The sequence below is a fragment of the Pteropus vampyrus genome, unplaced genomic scaffold (assembly GCF_000151845.1).
Source record: "Pteropus vampyrus isolate Shadow unplaced genomic scaffold, Pvam_2.0 Scaffold465, whole genome shotgun sequence".
NCBI classification, from domain to species: Eukaryota; Metazoa; Chordata; class Mammalia; order Chiroptera; family Pteropodidae; genus Pteropus; species Pteropus vampyrus.
In genome coordinates, this window is record NW_011889246.1 from 962029 (window position 1) to 981932 (window position 19904).

At 42.6% G+C, this 19904-nt stretch overlaps 1 protein-coding gene across 23 annotated transcripts in view; it reads right to left on the minus strand.

Moving 5' to 3' along the window:
* CUNH9orf3 (chromosome unknown C9orf3 homolog) overlaps positions 1-19904 on the minus strand; it is a 339317-nt gene that overhangs the window by 144721 nt on the left and 174692 nt on the right. For all 23 annotated transcript variants that reach the window (XR_002777583.1, XR_002777584.1, XR_002777587.1 and 20 more), the window contains one exon: positions 366-555. Coding sequence is in view for 10 of the 23 variants with exons in the window: in XM_011382213.2 (XP_011380515.1) it covers positions 366-555 (190 nt within the window). In the remaining 13 variants the exon portion in view is untranslated. The remainder of the gene's footprint in view (positions 1-365; positions 556-19904) is intronic.

A 19904-nucleotide genomic window follows, 5' to 3' on the forward strand; every position in this document is an offset into this window, starting at 1 on the left:
CAACCATAACTACAAAGGAATACTTGAGTAGCCTCAGCATGACCTTTTCTGCAAGTCTTTGCTCAAATGTGCCCTTATCAGAGAGGCCTTCTAAAACAGCACTTCCCCCACCATTCTTTACCTGGCTTCATTTTTCTTCGCAGTACTCATCATCACCTGATGTGCTACAGATGTGTGCCTTTGTCGATTCTCTGTCCTATTCTAGATTGTGAACCCCACAGGGTGCAGGGACTTTTCTCCCTCCCCAGTGAAAAAGGACAATGCTTCATGCATAAGCACTCAGTACACAGCTGTTGAATGAACAAATGACTAGGAATAGTATTTGACTCCAGGGAGTGAAATGCTTAGGGTCACTTTAAACCCACCTGCTGTGCTTTGGCCCAGAACACATCTTCCAAGTGAGTGGCAAACCCTTCACTCAGCCACTCTTCCGTCCAGTCACGGGCCCCGATGGCGAGGCCAAACCAGGAATGAGCAATTTCATGGCAGAGACGGGTCCCGCAGAGATGGCTCCTTCCAGTCAAGGTGCTCTGAGAGAGGAAGACGATGTGTGGGCTGTGGATAATGGGAGAGAAAACACACGGGAGTCTTGTTAGAGCCTGTCCTCTGTGGCTGCCCCATGGGGAGGCGTTCTCAGCCCGGCGAGCCTGTTATTATCATGTGCATGCTAGATCATGACCGATAGGCTGGAAGCTTAGATGCTTTTAGAAATACATAAAGTGGCAGTTTACATTTCTGGCAGCAGTTCAGGTTGCCGTTTCTGCCAAGCAGTTGTCTCCGTCATCAAACAGCTATTACCTGTAATAAGTAACCTGTACCCCAGTTTTACACTGAAGAAATTACAAGGCAATGGAAGCATTTACTTGGAAATCTGGACTGTAAAAGAAGAGCAGGTGTGAGAATGTGAAGCCCATGCTGTCAGGAGATGATCAAAGAAGACCCTTCAGCCAAAAATCCAAGCGGCTTACAAACAAATTGAGAAGTCATGCAGAAGGACAGGAAAAGCCGAGAAGAATGGAACCAAAAATTTTCCACTTCAGACTGGGGCTGGTTCCAGAGTTAACAAACAGGTGCCATGGATGGGTGACTTTCCAAGAGACTCTGATAAAAGTTGAGTTTCTGTAAGGCAAATATTTTCAATACCATCATTTTCTTTCTGTAGATGCTTACACATTCAGAGGGCATAAGAAAACTATACAGAGAGAGAAAAGGAGAGAGAGAGAGAGAGAGAGAGAGAGAGAGAGAGAGAGAGAGAGAGAGAGAGAGAAAGGATTTAACCCACCCAGGTATGCAAATAGCCCCAGGGCTGGCACCAGCTTGGGAGATTTATCTAATCTTATTTTCCATACTTTGTTTTAAAATGCAAAATACCATGATTAGAACTGCACAGATGAAATGGGAGGGAGGGAGGGAGGCAGAAGAGAGAAGAGGCAAACAATGTATTGCCTATGCTTCCTCTTTCGGCTTTTCTCATTATCCAGGACTTGTTTACAGTCTTATTAATGTAGAATTTGCTCTTTAAAAAAAAAAAAAAAATCTCTCCTCTATCAATTGAACAGAAACAGTTGTGAAACCTTCCAAATTAAGAACTGTACACACTGGTTTCTTCCTTCAAAAGCCATTTGTTAGCCATCATGTCAGCTCTGCGCAGGCCAGGACTGCTTGCAGATTTGTCCTCCACCCCCATGGCCACCAGTAGAGAAAACCCCACCTGTATTTCCCTTGCACAACATCACCCATTCAGCTCAGAGAGCCCAACTGAAATCACAGGAGTCGTGTGCCAAAATAGACAGCTTTTATGTGAAATAATAACAGGGCAGACACGCAAATGAAAAAGCGTCTGCCAGGCTCTTGGCAGAGTCCACCAGAAACTCCAGATATTAAAAGTGCATTGGGGGCATATAGGACACAGAATGAAATGCAGCAGGTACCAACAGTAGTTTAGAGCACTAATTCAGGGGTTAAAAAGGAAAAAAGGAAGGAAGGAAGGAAGGAAGGAAGGAAGGAAGGAAGGGAGGGAGGGAGGGAGGGAGGGAAGGAGGGAGGGAACTGAGAGTCATGGGAGCTTACTGAGAAAGTTCGTGGAGAAGACAGACGTGCAACCTGGCATTTTTAAGTAAATGACCCCTTGCTCTGGCATGCGTAGTGCTACAAAGAAAAGCCACAGAAATGTACCAAGTAAATAACATTCCAGACATACTGTTGGCAGCGCTTCATCCTTTTGGCTAAAACAAAACACAAGTAACATCAGGCCTTATAAACAGGCTCAAAGACAAGCCTGCATCAGAAGGGTCTGTGGGCCAGAGACTCAGACGGTGCACCCACCGTAGTTACAGAGACTTTCTAAGGCTGACCCCTCTGCTCCACCCAGGAAGGTTACATACACAAGCTGATGACTGTTCATGAAGAAAAAGCCTGCCCTGTCCTCAGTGACCCACTAGCTGTTTTGTCCCAGTGGGGAAGCCAATTCAAGGCCCATTTATGCAAATATCAAAGTCTGAGAGGGCCTGAAGGAATGTAGAAAAGCAGATGTGTGGGGGGTGGCATTGTGTTTCTCTGCCCTTTAATTTTTCTCCTCTGGCAGTTTGTCCTCTCCAGCAGACCTCCTTCTCAAGCTGCCTGTACTGGGGAGACACCACCCAGGCCCTGGCGCATCTTGCCTGAGTTCCGGACAGGCCCTGACATCCCTGGAATCCCACCTACATTCCCACTTCCCATCCTCAATCCTTTCTTCCTGGCCAGGGATAAATGTATTTCCCATTGTCCTCTGAAAAAGCTTAAACATCCTCCTAGATAGGAAGGAAGGGCGGTTCACTGGGTAAAAATGACCCACCCTATTATCAGTGGAAAACTTCTCTCTGAAAAGCAATTTTCCAGTTGGGAACCAGACCCCAAATCCTCCTACAGTGAAGTTTGTTTTCTAAGGTTGGGTTTTATCTGTGGGGTATTCTGGGGTCATATATCCTTATGAAGGAAATGGCTTCTTTCTTAAAACTAAATTAAAACATGGAGTGAGGTTTTGATAACCTTTTCCAAGGGTTGTTAACAAAATTCTGACATAAAAGAACTAATAGAATTTTCTTTCAAGGAGAATTTCCTCTTTTTCTTTTGACCCTCAAAATCAGAAATTCTCGTGTTAAGTAGAATTTTTAAACTGCTTTTTCTCAAGTTAGTGGAGAAAAATATAATGTTCTTAAATTCAAAGGAGTAATATTAAATATTCCTTTACCAACAGATATTCTACTTTATGTCCACCTTCAAAACAGAATGAATGTTTAGAATTTTCTACTCCTACCTTAACCTTGATTTATAAGTTTCACCCCTGGGCTCCTCACACATTCCTCCTTTCTCAGACTCTTATTCATGATCCTAATCAGCCAGCAGGTCATCAGTCTTCACTCTGACAGGGCCCATTTGAAAACGGTTTTCTTTTTTCTTTTCCTCCCCCTGAAAAGGCCTGTGTCAACTGCCTCTACAAATGCCAAATTGTCGATTCATCATCATTACATGGGATGGAAGATAATTACTTCAACGATATCTTCATCCTAAAAATGTATTTTTTCTTTTTTTAAATCAGTTCATCATTTTTTCCAAGTAAGAGATGGGCAGGGAAGTAATACTTTCAACTCTCAAAACGCACAAGCCCTCTTGCTCGTATTCTCCATAATAAGTTATCTTTCACTACACGTGACAGAGGAGAACAACAGAGGGGCAGAGCAGGGAGACTGTGGGCGAAGAGTGACAGCAGGACACGTGTTCCCATTCTTTCCCAAGAGACCACCAGCAGGGCTGCCTCCCCACAAAGGCCACATGGTATTGCCGCCCTGCCTCTCTGAGATTAAAAATATCATTTCTGGTCTGAAAACAGTTTCTCGAGACTGCCCCTAAAAGCTACCTCCCCACCCAGATTAGAAGCCTGTGCCTGTTAATTTGAAACATGCTTCTAGCAGAGGAGGAAGGAGTGCCTTCATTACTCTCAGGAGCCGGTCCAATCCTCTGGGAGGAATTCAATTTGGAGCGGAAATGGAGAATTTCATCAGATCTTAGGCAGGGGATGGTGTGTGATTTATTTTTGCTTTGTCCAGGGAGATGTGACCAGCGTAAGCCATCTTGCTGCTCAGTATTTACCGGCTCCAGCTCCGCACTGCTACCTCAGCTGGTCAGAGCAGGCTATGGTGGGACCAAAAGGACAGGAAATTGCTTTTGGTTACAGACAAGAAGAGCCTCAGGCCACGCCTCCTAGACTGGAGCAGATCCCAATTCCCCTCAGGGGAAGCAGATTCACTTTTTATACAGATCCCCGGGAGGTGCCTGCTTCCAGGAAACACATTTATATTCATCAAGCCTGAACTTCTTGTGGGTTCAGAGTTTTTCGGTTTCAGTGACACACAGAGCCCAATTTCCCATTATAGAGGGGAAGGAAGAACCAAGAAAGAAGGAAACTGAGGCTCCTTTCCCTCCAAAATCAAACTGGATAGTTTAGAGGGTCTCAGAAGCACATGAAAGCAACTTTTACTTGCATGACTTAATTAGTTGCTAATTTAATTTAATTTGGACAACAGAAAAGCAAACTCACAGTAGCCTGGGGCAATCTGAAAGAGAGGACAAATGTCTCTACCCCTCCCTTAGGTTAAGAACACGTTTCTCTTTCCTTCACAAGGTGTGACATGATATATGCCAGGACTGCAAATCAAATGCTCAGCGCCTGCCTCTTCATCTCTGCAATGAAATCTCTTAGCCCTTCTCTCCTGGATATAGTCTAATATAGGGGATGCATCTGTTGTCCCAAAGGCAAAAGGGTGGCCCGGATGACCTGGCAGGATCCCTGCTGCCCTCTGGCCCTGAGACTGCTCTGTAGGCACTAGTCACCTTCTTTGGCCCCCATCTGGCATCCCGCTGTAGCCACACAGTATAGTCTTGAAACGCAGGCTTAGGAGATGAGGGAATGCTATTTTGGGAGATATGGGACTTTTAGTAGCCTGAGGTGAAACCAGTTCTAAAAACTTGAGAAAAACATACTACATTTGATCAACACAAGGATCTCAGTTTAAGAGAAAAAGATAATGTTAGTCAGTATAAGTTTTCCATTAAAAATTCTGAATAGAAAATAGGCAGTAAAATATCTACTTATTTATATCAATGAATTTTGGGTCCAATTGCTAAATGTGACTACACCAGAGAGTAATAGAGGGAAGCCCCAGAGCAACAATCCAGAGACTCATATTTTCTTAAAGTCTCTTTGCTATGCACTGTATTTTACATACTTAAACTCGTTTAATCTACCCCATGACCTCAGGGGATAGATTTTTATTATTGCAATTTTACAGATGATAAAAATGAGTCAAAGAGAGGTAAATCAAGATCATACAGCTGGCAAGCAATGGAGCCAGTATTTTAACTCAAACAGTCTTGACCCTGAAGCTTATTCTGACCCACTCTGCCCAGGGTCACTGGGTTTAGACCTTTGACTTCCAGGTTCTCATCACTCTATGCCAGCTCAAGCCCAGTGGTGCAATGATCATTGTTCTCCTAGGAGCCACATCTTCAGAGTCCACCCAAAGGAAGCCACCAGCCATACCCTGAGACCTCTGTTCCTTAAATCTACATCATAGCCAGAGCTGTCTTGAGGTTACCAGGCCTTTGAACAGCAAACTTCAGTCTCTTCTGGTAAGAACTCAGATAGGAAAGGGAGGGGGAGGGAGCAAGAAAAGGGTAGTAGCATCTCTATTCCACTGCTGATGCTCCCAAAGTAGCTAAATTCCCAAACACAACACCTGGTTCTTTCTAACTCTGTCCTAAGCCACTGCAAGGAGAAGCCTAGAAAAGCAGGTGACAAGAGTGCTTAGGTCTGTGCCTAGTATATGATTCCAGGAACCCAGGAAAGGAAACACACCAGACTGTCTACTGCCTATTGCCTCTCCCTGGCCTTTACTTCCCACCCACTTTTGCTAAAGCCTGATAGTCCTTTATTTATTTATTTTTTTCTAAATAGGCTTTATTTTTTAGAGCAATTTTAGATTCACAGCAAAACTGAACAGAAGGTAGAGAGATATCCTATATATTCCACGCCCCACACATGCACAGGCTCTCCCACTATCAACATCACTTGCCAGAGTGGTACATGTGTTAAAACCGATGTACCCACACTAATGCATCATCACCTGGAGTACATAGTTTACATGAGGGTTCGCTCTCGGTGTTGTGTATTCTATGATCTCAGATCAATACATAATGACATGTATCCACCATTATAGTATCATACAGAGTAGTTTCACTGCCCTGAAAATCCTCTTCCATTCTTTTCAAGAAGAAATGGTTTAAAGCAGGTCACAAACTCAGAGGGCTATAGGAGCCAAGAAGAAAACAAAATGAGGAAAGCAGATAACAAGAAGGGGAATTGGATAATGAGATGAGAGAAGCAGATAAGCTGAGGGAAGCAGACAAGGAGATGAGGAAAGCAGACAAGTTGATGGGGGAAGTAGACAAGTTGATGGGGGAAGTAGACAAGGAGATGGTGGAAGCAGATAATGAGAGGTGTTAAACAGGTGAACCCAGGAAAGCCTGATAAAAGGAAGGAATAAGACAAGATAGGAAGTGGATAACAAGATGAAGGAAGCAGATAGATAAAGAGATTAGGGAAGTGATAACAATATAGGGAAATCGGTAACTATGGAAGGGAAGGAGACAATTAAAAAAAAAAAACCACTATGCTGAAGCAAACAAACTTGTGGACAGGGCTGCAAGTTTATAACCTCTGGTTGAAGCAATGACCTTAGAAGAAGCTTATAGTTTCACTGCACATTAAAGTGTAAGGACCGGTGCTTGCATCCTACAGGCTTCCGCGTGGGTGCTCATGGATGACAGGGAAAGGCTCAAAGGCAGAGCATAGATGACAGTGGGGAGCACGGGGTGTCTCCTAGTGAGGCACAGGGAGGGAAAAGGGGTGCTGGGGACACCAAAACATTCCTGTCAGCTTCATGATTTGTTTAGAGTTGGCCTCGGCCTATTGCTAATGGAAAAAAAAAATCGCACAGCAACAACAAAACACAGAGATCACCTTTGACTCTAGAAAACTGAGACCACCTTTGGCAGAGTGCTTAGCAACGGATATAAGCAGAGCAGTGGGCACTTTACTTCTGCGCCACCAGGAAATTTGTCCATAGACAATACTGTCTAGCCCTCAGACTCGCACACTGGGTAGAGGCAGGGCTAGCACTAAATTATTAGGATTTGGCCACACCTAACTCTGGCCACCCTTCCTGAGGAAGGTGGTAGGGGTAAGTATCTACTGGTTATGCTCATCTAAAAAGCTAAATAAAGCTGCAAGTGGATGTCTCAGGTTTTAAAGCTAAAGAATCAGGGGCAAAAAAAGCATCTGATTGGGTTTTCTAACATGCTATGGACATCTTTCCTTCTGAATCTTAAGGTATGTGTTCAAACTATGGAGTCTCTGGATTCTCATAGAAGAAAACAAAGACATAATATTTTTGAAGTTACTGAACACTCTGGTGTTTTGGACACCAGGGACACACCCACGCTCAAACTCAAACTATATTAATTGTAGTTGAACATGTCTTTTGAATCATCTCTAAATTACTGTACATTTTCTGCAGGATCTGGAGAACTCTTCTGGTAAGTAATTACCAATTAAAACGTGCTGGCAGCCTCCTTTGGAGTGCATGGATGACAAAATATGATTTTCTCCATTCCTTCAACCCCTATTCATGTCTTCCCCAACGAGGGTGTTGTTGTTCCCATAAAAAGAGCTAATAAAATTAGCCTCCACTGTGATACAGGGAAAATCTTTATTTAATAAAATAATCCATTTTGCTTCACTCCCAGAACAGTAATAAAATGGTGCAACTGAGAACCATAATAGCTCATCCAGTTGGTTTTCCCTGTGCGTACAAGCTGTCATTTGTGGTCATGAGGAAGCTTAGAAAGCTGCTTCATTGAGGGACATGCTCGGGCAGCTTGCACCACCCTCAGAAAGAACTGTGTGGTTATGGGTTTTCTCTGGAATAAGAGGGTGTGGAGCTTTGGATCCACAAATCAAGTCTTCCCATGTTCCCTGTCTAAAGAAAATGTGGAGATTTCCCAGAGTACTTGGAATTTAATTGGTGAGGGGACATCAGTCGCTTCCGCCACTGAGAGCAAGCATCCATGTTCTACTCTGGCACTCTGGGAATCTTTAGACACCCAACTCAATCTGAATTTCTGATAAACAACGAATACTTTTTTAGTGTATGTCCAATGCAATATTTGCTAAACCTGGCAAACCTACCTGGGGCTCTTGTTAAAACAGATCACTGGGTCCCCACCTCCAGAGAGTCTAATTCTTAGGCCAGAGTGGCCCCTAAGAATCTGCATTACTATCAAGTTCTCAGAAGAGGCTGAAGTTGCTGGTCTAGGGACCACACTCAGAAAGCCACCCATTTGCACTGTGGTGGCTACACAGCATTAACTTAAAAAAAAAAAAAAAAAGAAAAAAAAAGAAAGAAAGAAAGAAAAAGAAAAAAAGAAAAATCCATTGCCAAAGTCTATAAAGGGGAAGATTTTACCTAGAAATCCAGATTTTCAAATTATACCAAAAATCTGAAAAATTTGGCCATACTAAGCCAACAACCCCATGTAGCAACTGCAGCTGAATAGCAGCTGGCCTTTTAGAGGGGGCTCAGCTCCCCACCTCTCCACCATTCCTTCTTGTCTCCCCACCGCTGGCTGAGTCCACTTGTCATTTATAATCACGTGTGTGCTTCTTTTCCCCCTTCTCTATAGGAGGATTAAGAGAAAAGTTAAAAATTTCTTCCATCCGAGTCTCTATTACAAGTAGGCAGAGAAGACCAAGTGTTTCTTAGAGGATGCTCTGCCCTTGCAGTCATTTATTTTTGCTGCCTGATTCCTTATCGGCACCTGGATTTAACCTCTTGTTTAGTTTTCCTTATGAACAATTCTACTATCAGCCTTGTTTATGGCTATAAAATGGTTTAGTAAACTCCTCTTGTTTCTTGGAGAGGGCAAAGACACAAATTTTGGCCTAGTTTAAGTCAGTCACTGCAAATCCCATATTATTAAGAGTAGAATTAATTAGGTTTATTGTATTTCTGAAATCCAAACACAGTTTCAATTATTACTAGCCACTAATGGCTTATAATGAAGGCAGAGCTTGTTAGCTAAGCAAACAACTGGCAAGTCTGTTTAAAGTGTAAACAGAAGGAAAATTCATGAATTAAATGAATGAATCGTTGATTATTCTCCCTGGGCTGTAAAGGAGCATTCAACTGCCACAATATATATCGCCACCTTTGTTAAAAGGATTAGCCTGCTCCAGTTATCTTTATCCAGTCAGAGATCTTAGTAGTCACTTACAAAGTGAAGGTCTCTCTGAATTTCTTAAAGTACTGGTCTGCATCAATAAGTGCCATTAAGGATAAGTGATCACCTGGCTATTGGGGGTTCATAAATAACAGACCTTTTAGGAACAAAAGCTATATTTCTTAATCTCAAATTGTGATTCCATGAATAGACCAATTCCACATGATTGTGGAGATAAAGGAACAAGATGCTTCACATTTTCCAGGGTGGTCCTAGAAAGTAGGGTACAGATGGTCATTCTCAGAGGTATTCAACTTAACAGCACTTTCCTTTGAAAGGTAATAAACTCACCAGAAACAAAAATAAACAAATAAAAGCTTTTGCTCTCCAGAGTTTCCTGGTTTTAACTAACCTTTCATTTAAAATTACGAGCCCTGCATTTCTTCTCTCCAAGCGGAATGCATCAGGTTTACTGGATATCTATAGTTATATCCTATTTCTCTGGGATGGTTCCCTGATCTGTCATTCTTGGATGTGTTCACCACGAAAATGTGGGGGAGGGTCACAGAAGTCCTCTCCTAAATAATTGTTGCCCACGTCCCCATTCCTGGGTGGTTGCTGTCTTGTGACTTGGAAGGTACTTGGACCCATTTGGAATGTATTCAGCTCCAGGGAACAGAAAAGACAGCTAACGATGGCACACACAGGGAGGAGTTTTCTCTTTCTTGTAACAAGGCCCCTGGAGGAGGGCAGTTGCTGGGCTTGGTTCAGGGACTCAGCAATGTAGTCAGAGCTCTAGGTCCTTCTATCTTCCAACTGTGCCACCCTTACTATGTGTACTCTTGCCCTCATGCTTGCGACCTCATGGTCACAAGTTGGCCACGACAGTTTCAGGCATCACCTTCATGTTCAACACAAAATAAAAGGGGTGCTGTGCCAGCAACTACTATCCTTCTCATCAGGAAAGCACAACTCTTCCTAGAAAGCCCACAGCAGATTTCCGCTCATGGGTTACTCCCGGCTAATACTCCCTTAGCATGGCAAAAAGGACCCGCGGCTTTTTCTGATTCTCTGGTGCAAGAGGGCAGGAAGAAGGGATCTGCTTATGGGTGTTGGGCTCATCAACCCACAGGGCTGGCCACAGCACTCTAGCGCAGTGTTCTTTTTCATAAATAGTAGAGTCATTGCTCGGGTCATCTTTTAGAATTCAAATACTTTGGGAAGGGATAATACACTAAGATAATTCACTAAGATAATTCACTGAAGTGTTAGCAACCTATCACACATTGCTTTTCTAGACAGGAGGCATACTGAACATGGGGACTGTGGGATGAGCAAGTAAAGATACGTCGAGGACACAGTCTACCTATTTCCCAACTTAAACTGATGGTGGCTGGCCTCTGGACTTTCATTTTACCTTCTCACTCTTCATGGAAGACCAAAAACCTATTAAAGCTAAAAGCAGGACTATACATTATGGTGGTTTTTAAGAACTCAGGCTTTGGGAACGGAGCCCTGGGTTTGACTCCTGGCTCTCTCACTTTGCAGCTGCATCACTGTTAGCAGTTTTCGATTGCAGCTGTAACAAATTACCACAAACTTAGTAGCTTAAAACAACACTAGTTTATCATTTTACAGTTTTGCGGGTCAGAAGTCTGACACGGGTCTCACTGGGTGAAAATCTATGCTGTTAGAAGTCAGGTCCTTGTGTGCGCCAGGTGGGAGGTAACTGGAAGGGGGCAACGGCGTCTTCTGGGGTATTGATTGTGTTCTGTTCTTGATCAGGGTGCTGGTTACAGAGATGCATACAGTTTGTGAACATTTGATGAGCTGTGCACTTAAGACATGCATGTACTTTCCTGCACATGTTTTGCTTCCATGAGAAGTTGAAAACAAACACGTAAACAAATATTTTGGGAGGTCTCTATTTTCTCCTTGGAGAAATCAAGGCAAAGATTAAGCCAGAGCCCCATCCATTGGAATAGAAATGAGACCAGAGACTGGGCAGCGTGCCCCACTGTCTTTCAAGTTAAATATACTCAAGGCCAGTTCCCAACGTTAATTACATATATATATATATATTTTAAATCTCTTAAAGAAAAGTTTTGTTTTCATTTGCTTTTGCCATAGAGTCACATTTCTATTGCAAATGAAAGGTACCTTGTATCCTTCAGACACACCTGTAAAAACAGAACTGATACTGTCATATATCCATGTCTGTTTCATTTTCTTTCAGACACAGTGGAAAACATGCCATAATAATAAACCCCTTTTCCATCCTGGGCAGCTGGAAAATTACGTTATGACTGAAATGACATCATTCGGCTACGACACTGAGCCAACAGCTGCTCTGAGAAATCTGGGTGAGGCAGCGACAGCATGAATATGATAGCCACTCGGCAATGAATCCCACCCTTTTTATTAGCAAATGGCTTTTTCATTGCCATGACATTTTGGAAATGAAACCAAGGCAGCTACATCGTCTAAGGCCATTGATCATTCAACATCCCTTACCTCTGAAACTAACCACATTGGACAAAACAGGACAAGAATGGAAGTAGGGGAGAGCTCATTTTAAATAACTAGTTCTAGAGATGGAAGCCCAGGGCAGTGGTGGCTCCCAGGGGATGGTTCGGAGTTCCTTTTGTCTCTGTTAATTGTTTCTAAAGTGATCTCAAGTAGTAGTAGCCATAATGGCACAACTACTAGTAGTAATCGTAATAATAGCAGTAATGAGAATACTATGGTAATATTCTTTGATGTAGTTTATAAATGTTCTGTAACATAATACTCAAGGCAAAACCCGGGATGCTTATTATGCAAAGATAACATCAGGCCAAGGCCCTGACCATCCTCCATCTTTTCAGCTTTTAGGATGACCATATAAAATTGTTGATATTTGACTATTTTCAACCCCCTAAAGTGGGCATCTTCATATGGCTCATCCTGATAGACTGTTCCTCCCTGATCCAAGACCCTTCTCTGCAAAAATGTCAGGAGCTACCACAGGACCTAGGGGAATTCCCATACTTCTCAAGCAGAGGATAATCAGAAATGCCATTGTATCCCACTGTGGAAAAGTGCAGAGGACAGGTCTTGGGTAAATGACACTGAGCTGTCCTCAGGAAGGGCCGGACCGTAGGTCAGTGCCCCCTCTGTGCTTTGCCAGCTCAATGGGAAGCCATGTGCTTGGGTTAGAAGCAGATCTGCAAGTCGTCAGCAAGTCTGCTTCCGCAAGTCTGCTTCAGGGGCTGAAGCAGAAAGACTGGAGGAGCAATCAGCCCCAAGCCTTGAGGGATATAGCGTGGATCTGTAGCTGATGTGCTGTGTGCTGCAAGGCCACCCAAGACTCATATCTGCACCTCTATGCCTGAGAGAACCAGGCTGGGACATCACTGCAGAGAAGCTGGAATCTCAGTGGGGTGACTTCAGCCAACCACCTGTTGCAGATACCTGACCCTTCCACAATGGAATCAACCCCCAGCGGGTTCAGGCATTACACAGTCCCAGGGCCCTGCAGGAGGCAGCATGCTGTTTCATAGCTGCTCTGCACAAGGCGAACATGCATGCCACATTCATTAGCCAGCTGCCAACCTGGGAAAGAGAACGGGTTCATTTTGATGGAGGACTGGAGGTGAGGAGGAAACATGAGAGTGTAGGAAGCATTGTCAAGGAGAAGAAAATTAGTCCATGATAGGGGGAAGATGAGCAACTCTGCGGGAGGGCCATGCGATGCCAAGGCCTGCATAGAATCTGGCTCACAGCAGTTCTGCTGCATCTGTAACAGGCGAGATGCCTTGGGGTGGAGAGATGCGCTAGCACTGAAGTTGGGGAAGGTGTGAGACTGGCTCTGGAATCTCTGGACACTTGATCCAAAAGAGATCTTAGCCGTCCACCCCTCTCTATTCTACATATAGGAAAACAAAGACCCAGAAAGCCAATGTTCCTGTGCCACATGGTGGGAGCTGTCTCTGTGAGGTTGGTTCATGTCAGACCTAAGTCTGCAGGACATTGTATTCAATACTGTGTTACAAAATCCCAGTCACAGCAGTACCAGAGGAACCCCCTCGCTCAGAGATAGAGTGGCAACTGAGGGCAGAAATCAGCATATGCCATCCTCTGTAGCCACATTCACAAAATACTTCTGAGATGGACGTTACAGCACGTACAGCTGCTGATTACTAAGATGTTCACTCTGGTAAGACTCTCACAAAGGGCCACCCTTGAGAGTTTCAATCACATTGGTTTGTTATTGTTATTCACCAGTTTCACGTGGGGGGAAAATAACAACTAACAAGAAAAAGAAAACATTTCTTACTATTTTCTAAGTATAAAAGGTATTATATGTTTCACAGTTGTATAACTGTAGCGGTTTAACTAATTGTTTACGAATTTTCTCTCGTTTCTTCTTTTTTTTTTCTTTTTTTAAGGCTCTGAAAATTCACCTTTAGGTTGAACACATCTGTAGAAAGCAAGCCTGGCACAAAGAAAAACTGGGCTATGCTGGAGTGTTGGTGCAGGTAACCTTAACTACAGTGTTGGCTTTTGCAAATGCTATAATGTATGAAATAAAATATTAATAGCCATTACCTCAGTTCTTCTGAGAACAGACCTGAGTCACAGTTTTCGTGTGGTGTGATTTCCACAAATCCCCCTCACTGTGAACACCGCTCACGTTACCAGGCGATAGAAGCCTCAAAGCAGGCGAGACCAAGCCCAGTGTATGTTTTTATTCCATAATGTCATGAGCAACATTGCTTATTTTGGCGACCAAATTCAGTTCTCCTGAACGGATCACCTACTACATATTTTAATACTAATCACCTAAACATGTACTAGGAGGGTTGGCAAAATTATTTTTAACTACGAAAGGAAAATAGTGGAATAAGATTAATATCTCTGTAATTTATCAGTGGTTAGATTTACAATCACTCGGCTGAACTTTCTGACATTGGAAAGCACCAAAAAGGTAAAACGCTTGCGTTCAAGAATGTATTTTCAATGCCTCATATTTGTGTACTGCAAATAGACATAATTAGATTTTTAAACTTTGCGTGGCGGTGTGAAGTATATCAAGGACATTTAGCTTTCAGGGAGCTTATAGTAGGTCTGGTTTCCCCTTCTGTCTCTCTACTTGTCCACTGTCTTCTTGATAAGCTTAAGTCCTCAGTAGCTTAAAATCCAACTGTTTGACAGTTTTGTGTATGATGATTATACAGCTGAGTTAAATAGTGAATGAAAATCAAGTGCCCACCCTAGTACCTGGCACACAATAAACATGCCACAAATGTTAGTTCCTCCCTCTTACGCTTTCTTAGATTGCTAAGTGCTTTCAAGTCCATGTTTAGAATTGATTCTTCAAATCCCCCATGAGAGAGTATAAAGTGAGCATTCCGCTTTTATTGTCGGGGGGCTGGGAGGGGAATGAGGGCTAATTTACTCCTCCAGACAGGATCTTGGCACAGTCAGAGCTGGACCGAAACTACTTCTCCCGGCCACAGCTTTGTTGCAGGGCTCCTGAGCTAAAGTGCTTCTTTAGGTGGCCTGCCACACTGATGTGTGTTTTTTAAATCTGTGCAATAAAATTTGGTGTGGTTGGAGAGGCGGGGTGGATGGGAACCCACCCACAGGCAAATGACGTCAAAAAGCTAGAGGGAAACATTGGGCTTCTCTGTTCTCAAGAAGCTTCTGCTATGTTAAGCAACCTGAGAAGGAAGCTGACTTTCCAATAAAAAACAGCCGCTTTGGCAGTTGTAGGAGACAGCCTGGGGTCTTACACTTCCCCTCTCAGGAAAAGTGGGGAAAATAATTTCCATAAGTTGGAAAGGACGAAACCTGCAGTTCATGAGTCTTAGAGCTGGAAAGACGCTTGGTGGTTATTCAGTGTAAACTCCACTTTCAAATAGCAAATAAGGAAACTGAGGCTCAGAGCAGGTTGGGGGATGAGCCTCGCCCCTGGATTTCCAGGACAGCCATACTGCTGCCACAAAGCCAACTGCCTGTACCTTTGTCTCCTCTGGGCTCAGAGGAGAAAGCACCTTGCATTCCAGTTTGCAGAGGGGTTGTTTCAATGGAGATTCGGGATGGCTGAGGGGAGAACCGTCCTGTCCCACTGACACTCTCAGACCACAGATCTTCCTTGGGAAGGTGATCTGGAGAGGTGGGGTGTGTGTGTGTGTGTGTGTGTGTGTGTGTGTGTGTGTAAGTGGCACACAACTAGGCAGGCTTTTCCCTCTTATACCTTTGCCCACAGAAAACAGCCAGATGTGTGGGACTGAGCACACTTGGCAGTGAACCCTGCACCCTGGAACTCTGGGAGCCACAACGTAAGGAGACTGGGGTCAACTACTGGGTCTTTCAGCTTTTCAGTTTTCTCCTCTGCAGAAAGGACCCTGAGGCTAAGGGACAACTAAGGAGTCACAAAGCAGGGCTGTCCACGTGTCCATATACAGCTGCACGTTCGGCTCTTCCCTGTGTCTTCAGGAACCCAGTTAAGCCTGATTTAAAAATACTATTATGTCACTCACAAAACTTCGTATTTTCCTTAGTAAATTAACTTTCCCATTGGTGACCTCCTCCCCTAAAACTCCTTCAGTTAATAAAGTAATACTCTTAATTTTATAACTTATAAAATTATCACCCTTGTATTTTATAATTTTTATATTTTATATTTTAAAGGCTCTTCACATTCATTTTTTCTTTCTCTTTTTAATTGAACTGGAACAGCTTTGTAAGAGTTTTGGATTTTTTCTTTTCAGGTGAGAAAATGGAGGCTTAGAGAGAGGAAAAGACTGACCTGGAACAGAAAGCTCAGGAGTGGCAGAGCTGGAACTGAAGCCCAGCTCTATTTCCATCACTCTGAACACGCACACAGTGGGACCAGCTTTGGTTCTGTGGTACAGTAAGCGATTTCATGTAGGGATCATAAGTTCTTGGTTCAAGATTGGGTTGGACAAACAGGACATCAAAGGTGGATACTGATGCTGAGCCATTTGTTCATTCACTCAGCAAATATTTATAGTGAGAGCCTGCTAAGTGCCAGGCCCTGTGCTCAATGCTTAGAATATATTAACAAACAAAAGGGACAGGGACTGGGGTCCTCATGGAGATCACAGTCTAGCAGGGGGAGACAATCGATAAACAAAATGTTTACTTCTGTATTAAGTCATTCACTTCACACTCTCTCTTGGTTCTTGTGTTTTCACAGTAGAAACTTTGGGTCATGTTTGGATCTGCACCTCCCTGCTTTACATTCTGCTCATTCCCAGACTCTACAGCCCCTCCCCCCAAGGCCCTACTTTCCCCTCCCCGAAGAAATGACAGGAGTGATGGATGGTTCTGCACAGTGTCTGACTGCCTTAGTCTGAGTGTTGGCAGTTGTTAGTGATGGGTGTTATTATCTCATCACCGATAGATTTCATTATTTGTAGCTTTCTATTATAGCTTTTACTGGAAGTTGTGTGTGTGTGTGTGTGTGTGTGTGTGTGTGTGTGTCCTAGAGTACATTGTCCCAGGTTGGGGCAAAGGTGTGAAGCAAGCAGCTTTCCAATAAGGACTCAATGATATGTATAGAGAAGGTACATTTGAATGACAAGGCTGTCCCTCTAAATATAACTACAGAAAAGAAATTGCAGAAGAACATGTATTTTTACTGTTTTGATTAAACTAGGATTTCATATCAAATTTTTATCTTTTCTTTTTGTCTATAGGCGACTCTTAGTTTCTTGATCCACAGGCTGACTCCTCCATCTCCTCTGTTATCTGGATATTCAGTACTGTTATTTAATGCAATCCCTACACAATAATTCCTTTTATAATGTTTTCAAAATACCTTTCTTAAACAATATGTAAGTGGAGTATAAAGAGACAAAGATTTTAAATTTACTAAAAGATCACTGATTGCTCTTGAGCTTGTTGAGATAAATGAAATGCATTCTTTAAACAGGAAAAAAAGGATGAGAGGAAGAAATCACATAAAAGCATAAGTAGCAACTCAAAAATTATTGTCTTGGTTTATTTTATGTTGCAGCTACACAAGCCATCCCTTTTTGTATGTCCATCAATAAGATATCTGTTGTGCTTTTGTACAAAGAACAAAGATGCTTTTATCAATTCTCAAAAGTCTGTAGGACAAACCATTCATGCTGTCAAACCCCCTAAAACCCTTTCAGCAAATAATGAAATCCATCAGTGACAAATGTCAACATACTAATTTGTTAAATGCAAAACAAAAGCAACATTCAGACAAGGCGCTTCATTTCATGTTATATCAGCACTCCAATTTGTACCAAGTTTATGGCAGCCCACAGATCATGCAATATTAAACAGGACTGCATTATGATGACTAAAACTGGAACAATAAACTCCCCTTAGCTAGAATGCTAATAGTGCAGCTGAAATGCATGCTATGATTCTAGTACATGCAACTTCCAAACTACTAGAAATTCTATGAAGATACCTATTTTTAATAAAAAGTGGCAGTATAACCAGATAGATGCATTTAAGGTGGATAAGAAAAGAAACTTGAAAATAAAATTGAAGTCTTAGAGAAGACCTTAGAACTCACTTAGTCCAATATGAGCAATTATAGCAAAAAAATTCTTAAGATATAAAATATCCAATGAGGGGATTTTCCTAATTTTTACTGTTGATAATGATTAAAAAAAAAAAAAGAGAGAGAGAGAGAGAGAGAGAGATATTTAACTGAAACTGTCACATTCCACAGACTTTTTTAAAAAGCCTGAAAGAAACAAGAGAGTAGGCAATGCTGAGGCGCAGGGCTCTATCTGCCCTGTGAGATGGAGAGCCATTGAATAAGGTTTCCCTGTAATTTTTTAAAAAACAGCTTCAACTGACACCCAGTGCCCTAGAGGACTCACGGCCAGACATACTTCAGTTTCTGGCTTAAGTGCATAACTGTGTTTAGGACACATTCTTTACCTCTATGAGACTCATTGTCCCATCTCTAAAATGAACATCACAACCACTTTGCAGAGAAGCTATAAGGATTTCTATTGTCATGTGCATTTTTGAAATATAAATGTCTTGGCCAGACTCTCCTCAGATCATTTTATTTCACCTCTTTAACTTTTAGAGAGATTAATTTAGTTGGGCTGTGAGGAGCTCAACTGAAGAAGCAGCAAAGAGCACCATTTTGGACAAAGAAGAAGAAATTGAGTAGCTATGGTGTGCAGTCAAATGGCATCAAATGGGCATCAAATGGCAACCACAAGTGTTGTAGTGATATTTTAAAAAGTGTATCCAGTTTGGATTTCCAAGTATCTTCAATGAATTCATTTACTGTAAAGAGAGGGTGAGGAAGACACCTGCTGAGTACATCCTCAGAGCTATTCGTTATCATTTCCCCCATGCCGGGTGCCTGCCTACCTGCTGCCCTTCTTTAAAAGAGAAGGAAGCAAGCTAAGCCATTTCAAGTTCCTTGAAATGCAAAAGATAAACATGAGTTTCTCATTTTCTTCTTTAAATGGTTCACACACACAGGCGTGCGCGCGCACACGCACACACACACACACACAGACACACACTTCTATCTAAGAAAATACTAGGAAACTGAGGGCCAGAAGATGTACCTGAATTATGGCAAAAGAGAAAAATACATCTTTGTAGAGATAAGTCACACAAATCACACTGCTGATATCTTTGGTAAATTCCCAGTTGGCCAATTGCTACCTGCCTATTTTAAATGCCAGGCCTTGTCATTTCTTTTGGATACAATACACTCCTAGGCTTCCAGTCCTAAATGAGGGTGTGCTGTTGGAGGAGACATTAAAGGGCTGCTGTGTTTCACCCCTACAGTAACCTGTGTTTTACTAGCTGACCCCGCTTACCCTACTGCCACTCTGGATCCATTTGTGAGCTGAAGCACAGCGCACAAAAGCAAGATCCAGCCAGCTTCATTATTTTCCTTTCTCATCTTCTGAACATCATCCACACTGAACCCTATTAACCGTTCTTCGACCCTTCATCCCTTTCTATATCTACATGTGAAAGAAATATTAAATGACGCATTCACTGGGAAACTAACACATGTCTTTCTTCCCCACTTACACACTCAGTCAATTAACAACACACACAAGTCAACTCTAAGTTCTTGATACTCAAAGTGTGGTCTGGGAACAGGACTACTGGCATCTCCTGGGAGCTTATTAGAAATGAAGAATCTTGCCCCATCTCAGAACTGCCAAATGAGAATCTACATTTAAGAAGATCCCCAGTTGATTTACATGCATATTAAAAGTTTAGAAGCACTTTCCTAAGTGAAAAGTATATGCATTTTAAGTGAAAGTGGTTGAAGAAGCTGTATTTTGTTTGTTTGTTTTTGTCCTCTTGTGGACAGTAAAGGTGTGTGGGACACTGAGCAACAGTGTTAATCCCATATTCAGGAGATAAACTCCACATTTAACAATTATCAGATGAACACGGACCATATGTAGAACATTGGGCCAGGTGGAGAGGGTCTGTTCCTCCATTTAAAACATTCATTTAGGGGGAGGTAGATGGGAGAAAACAATTTTAAATTATTTCTTCAATTAAAAATTAAATAACTAAAATATTCATTATTCCCTCAA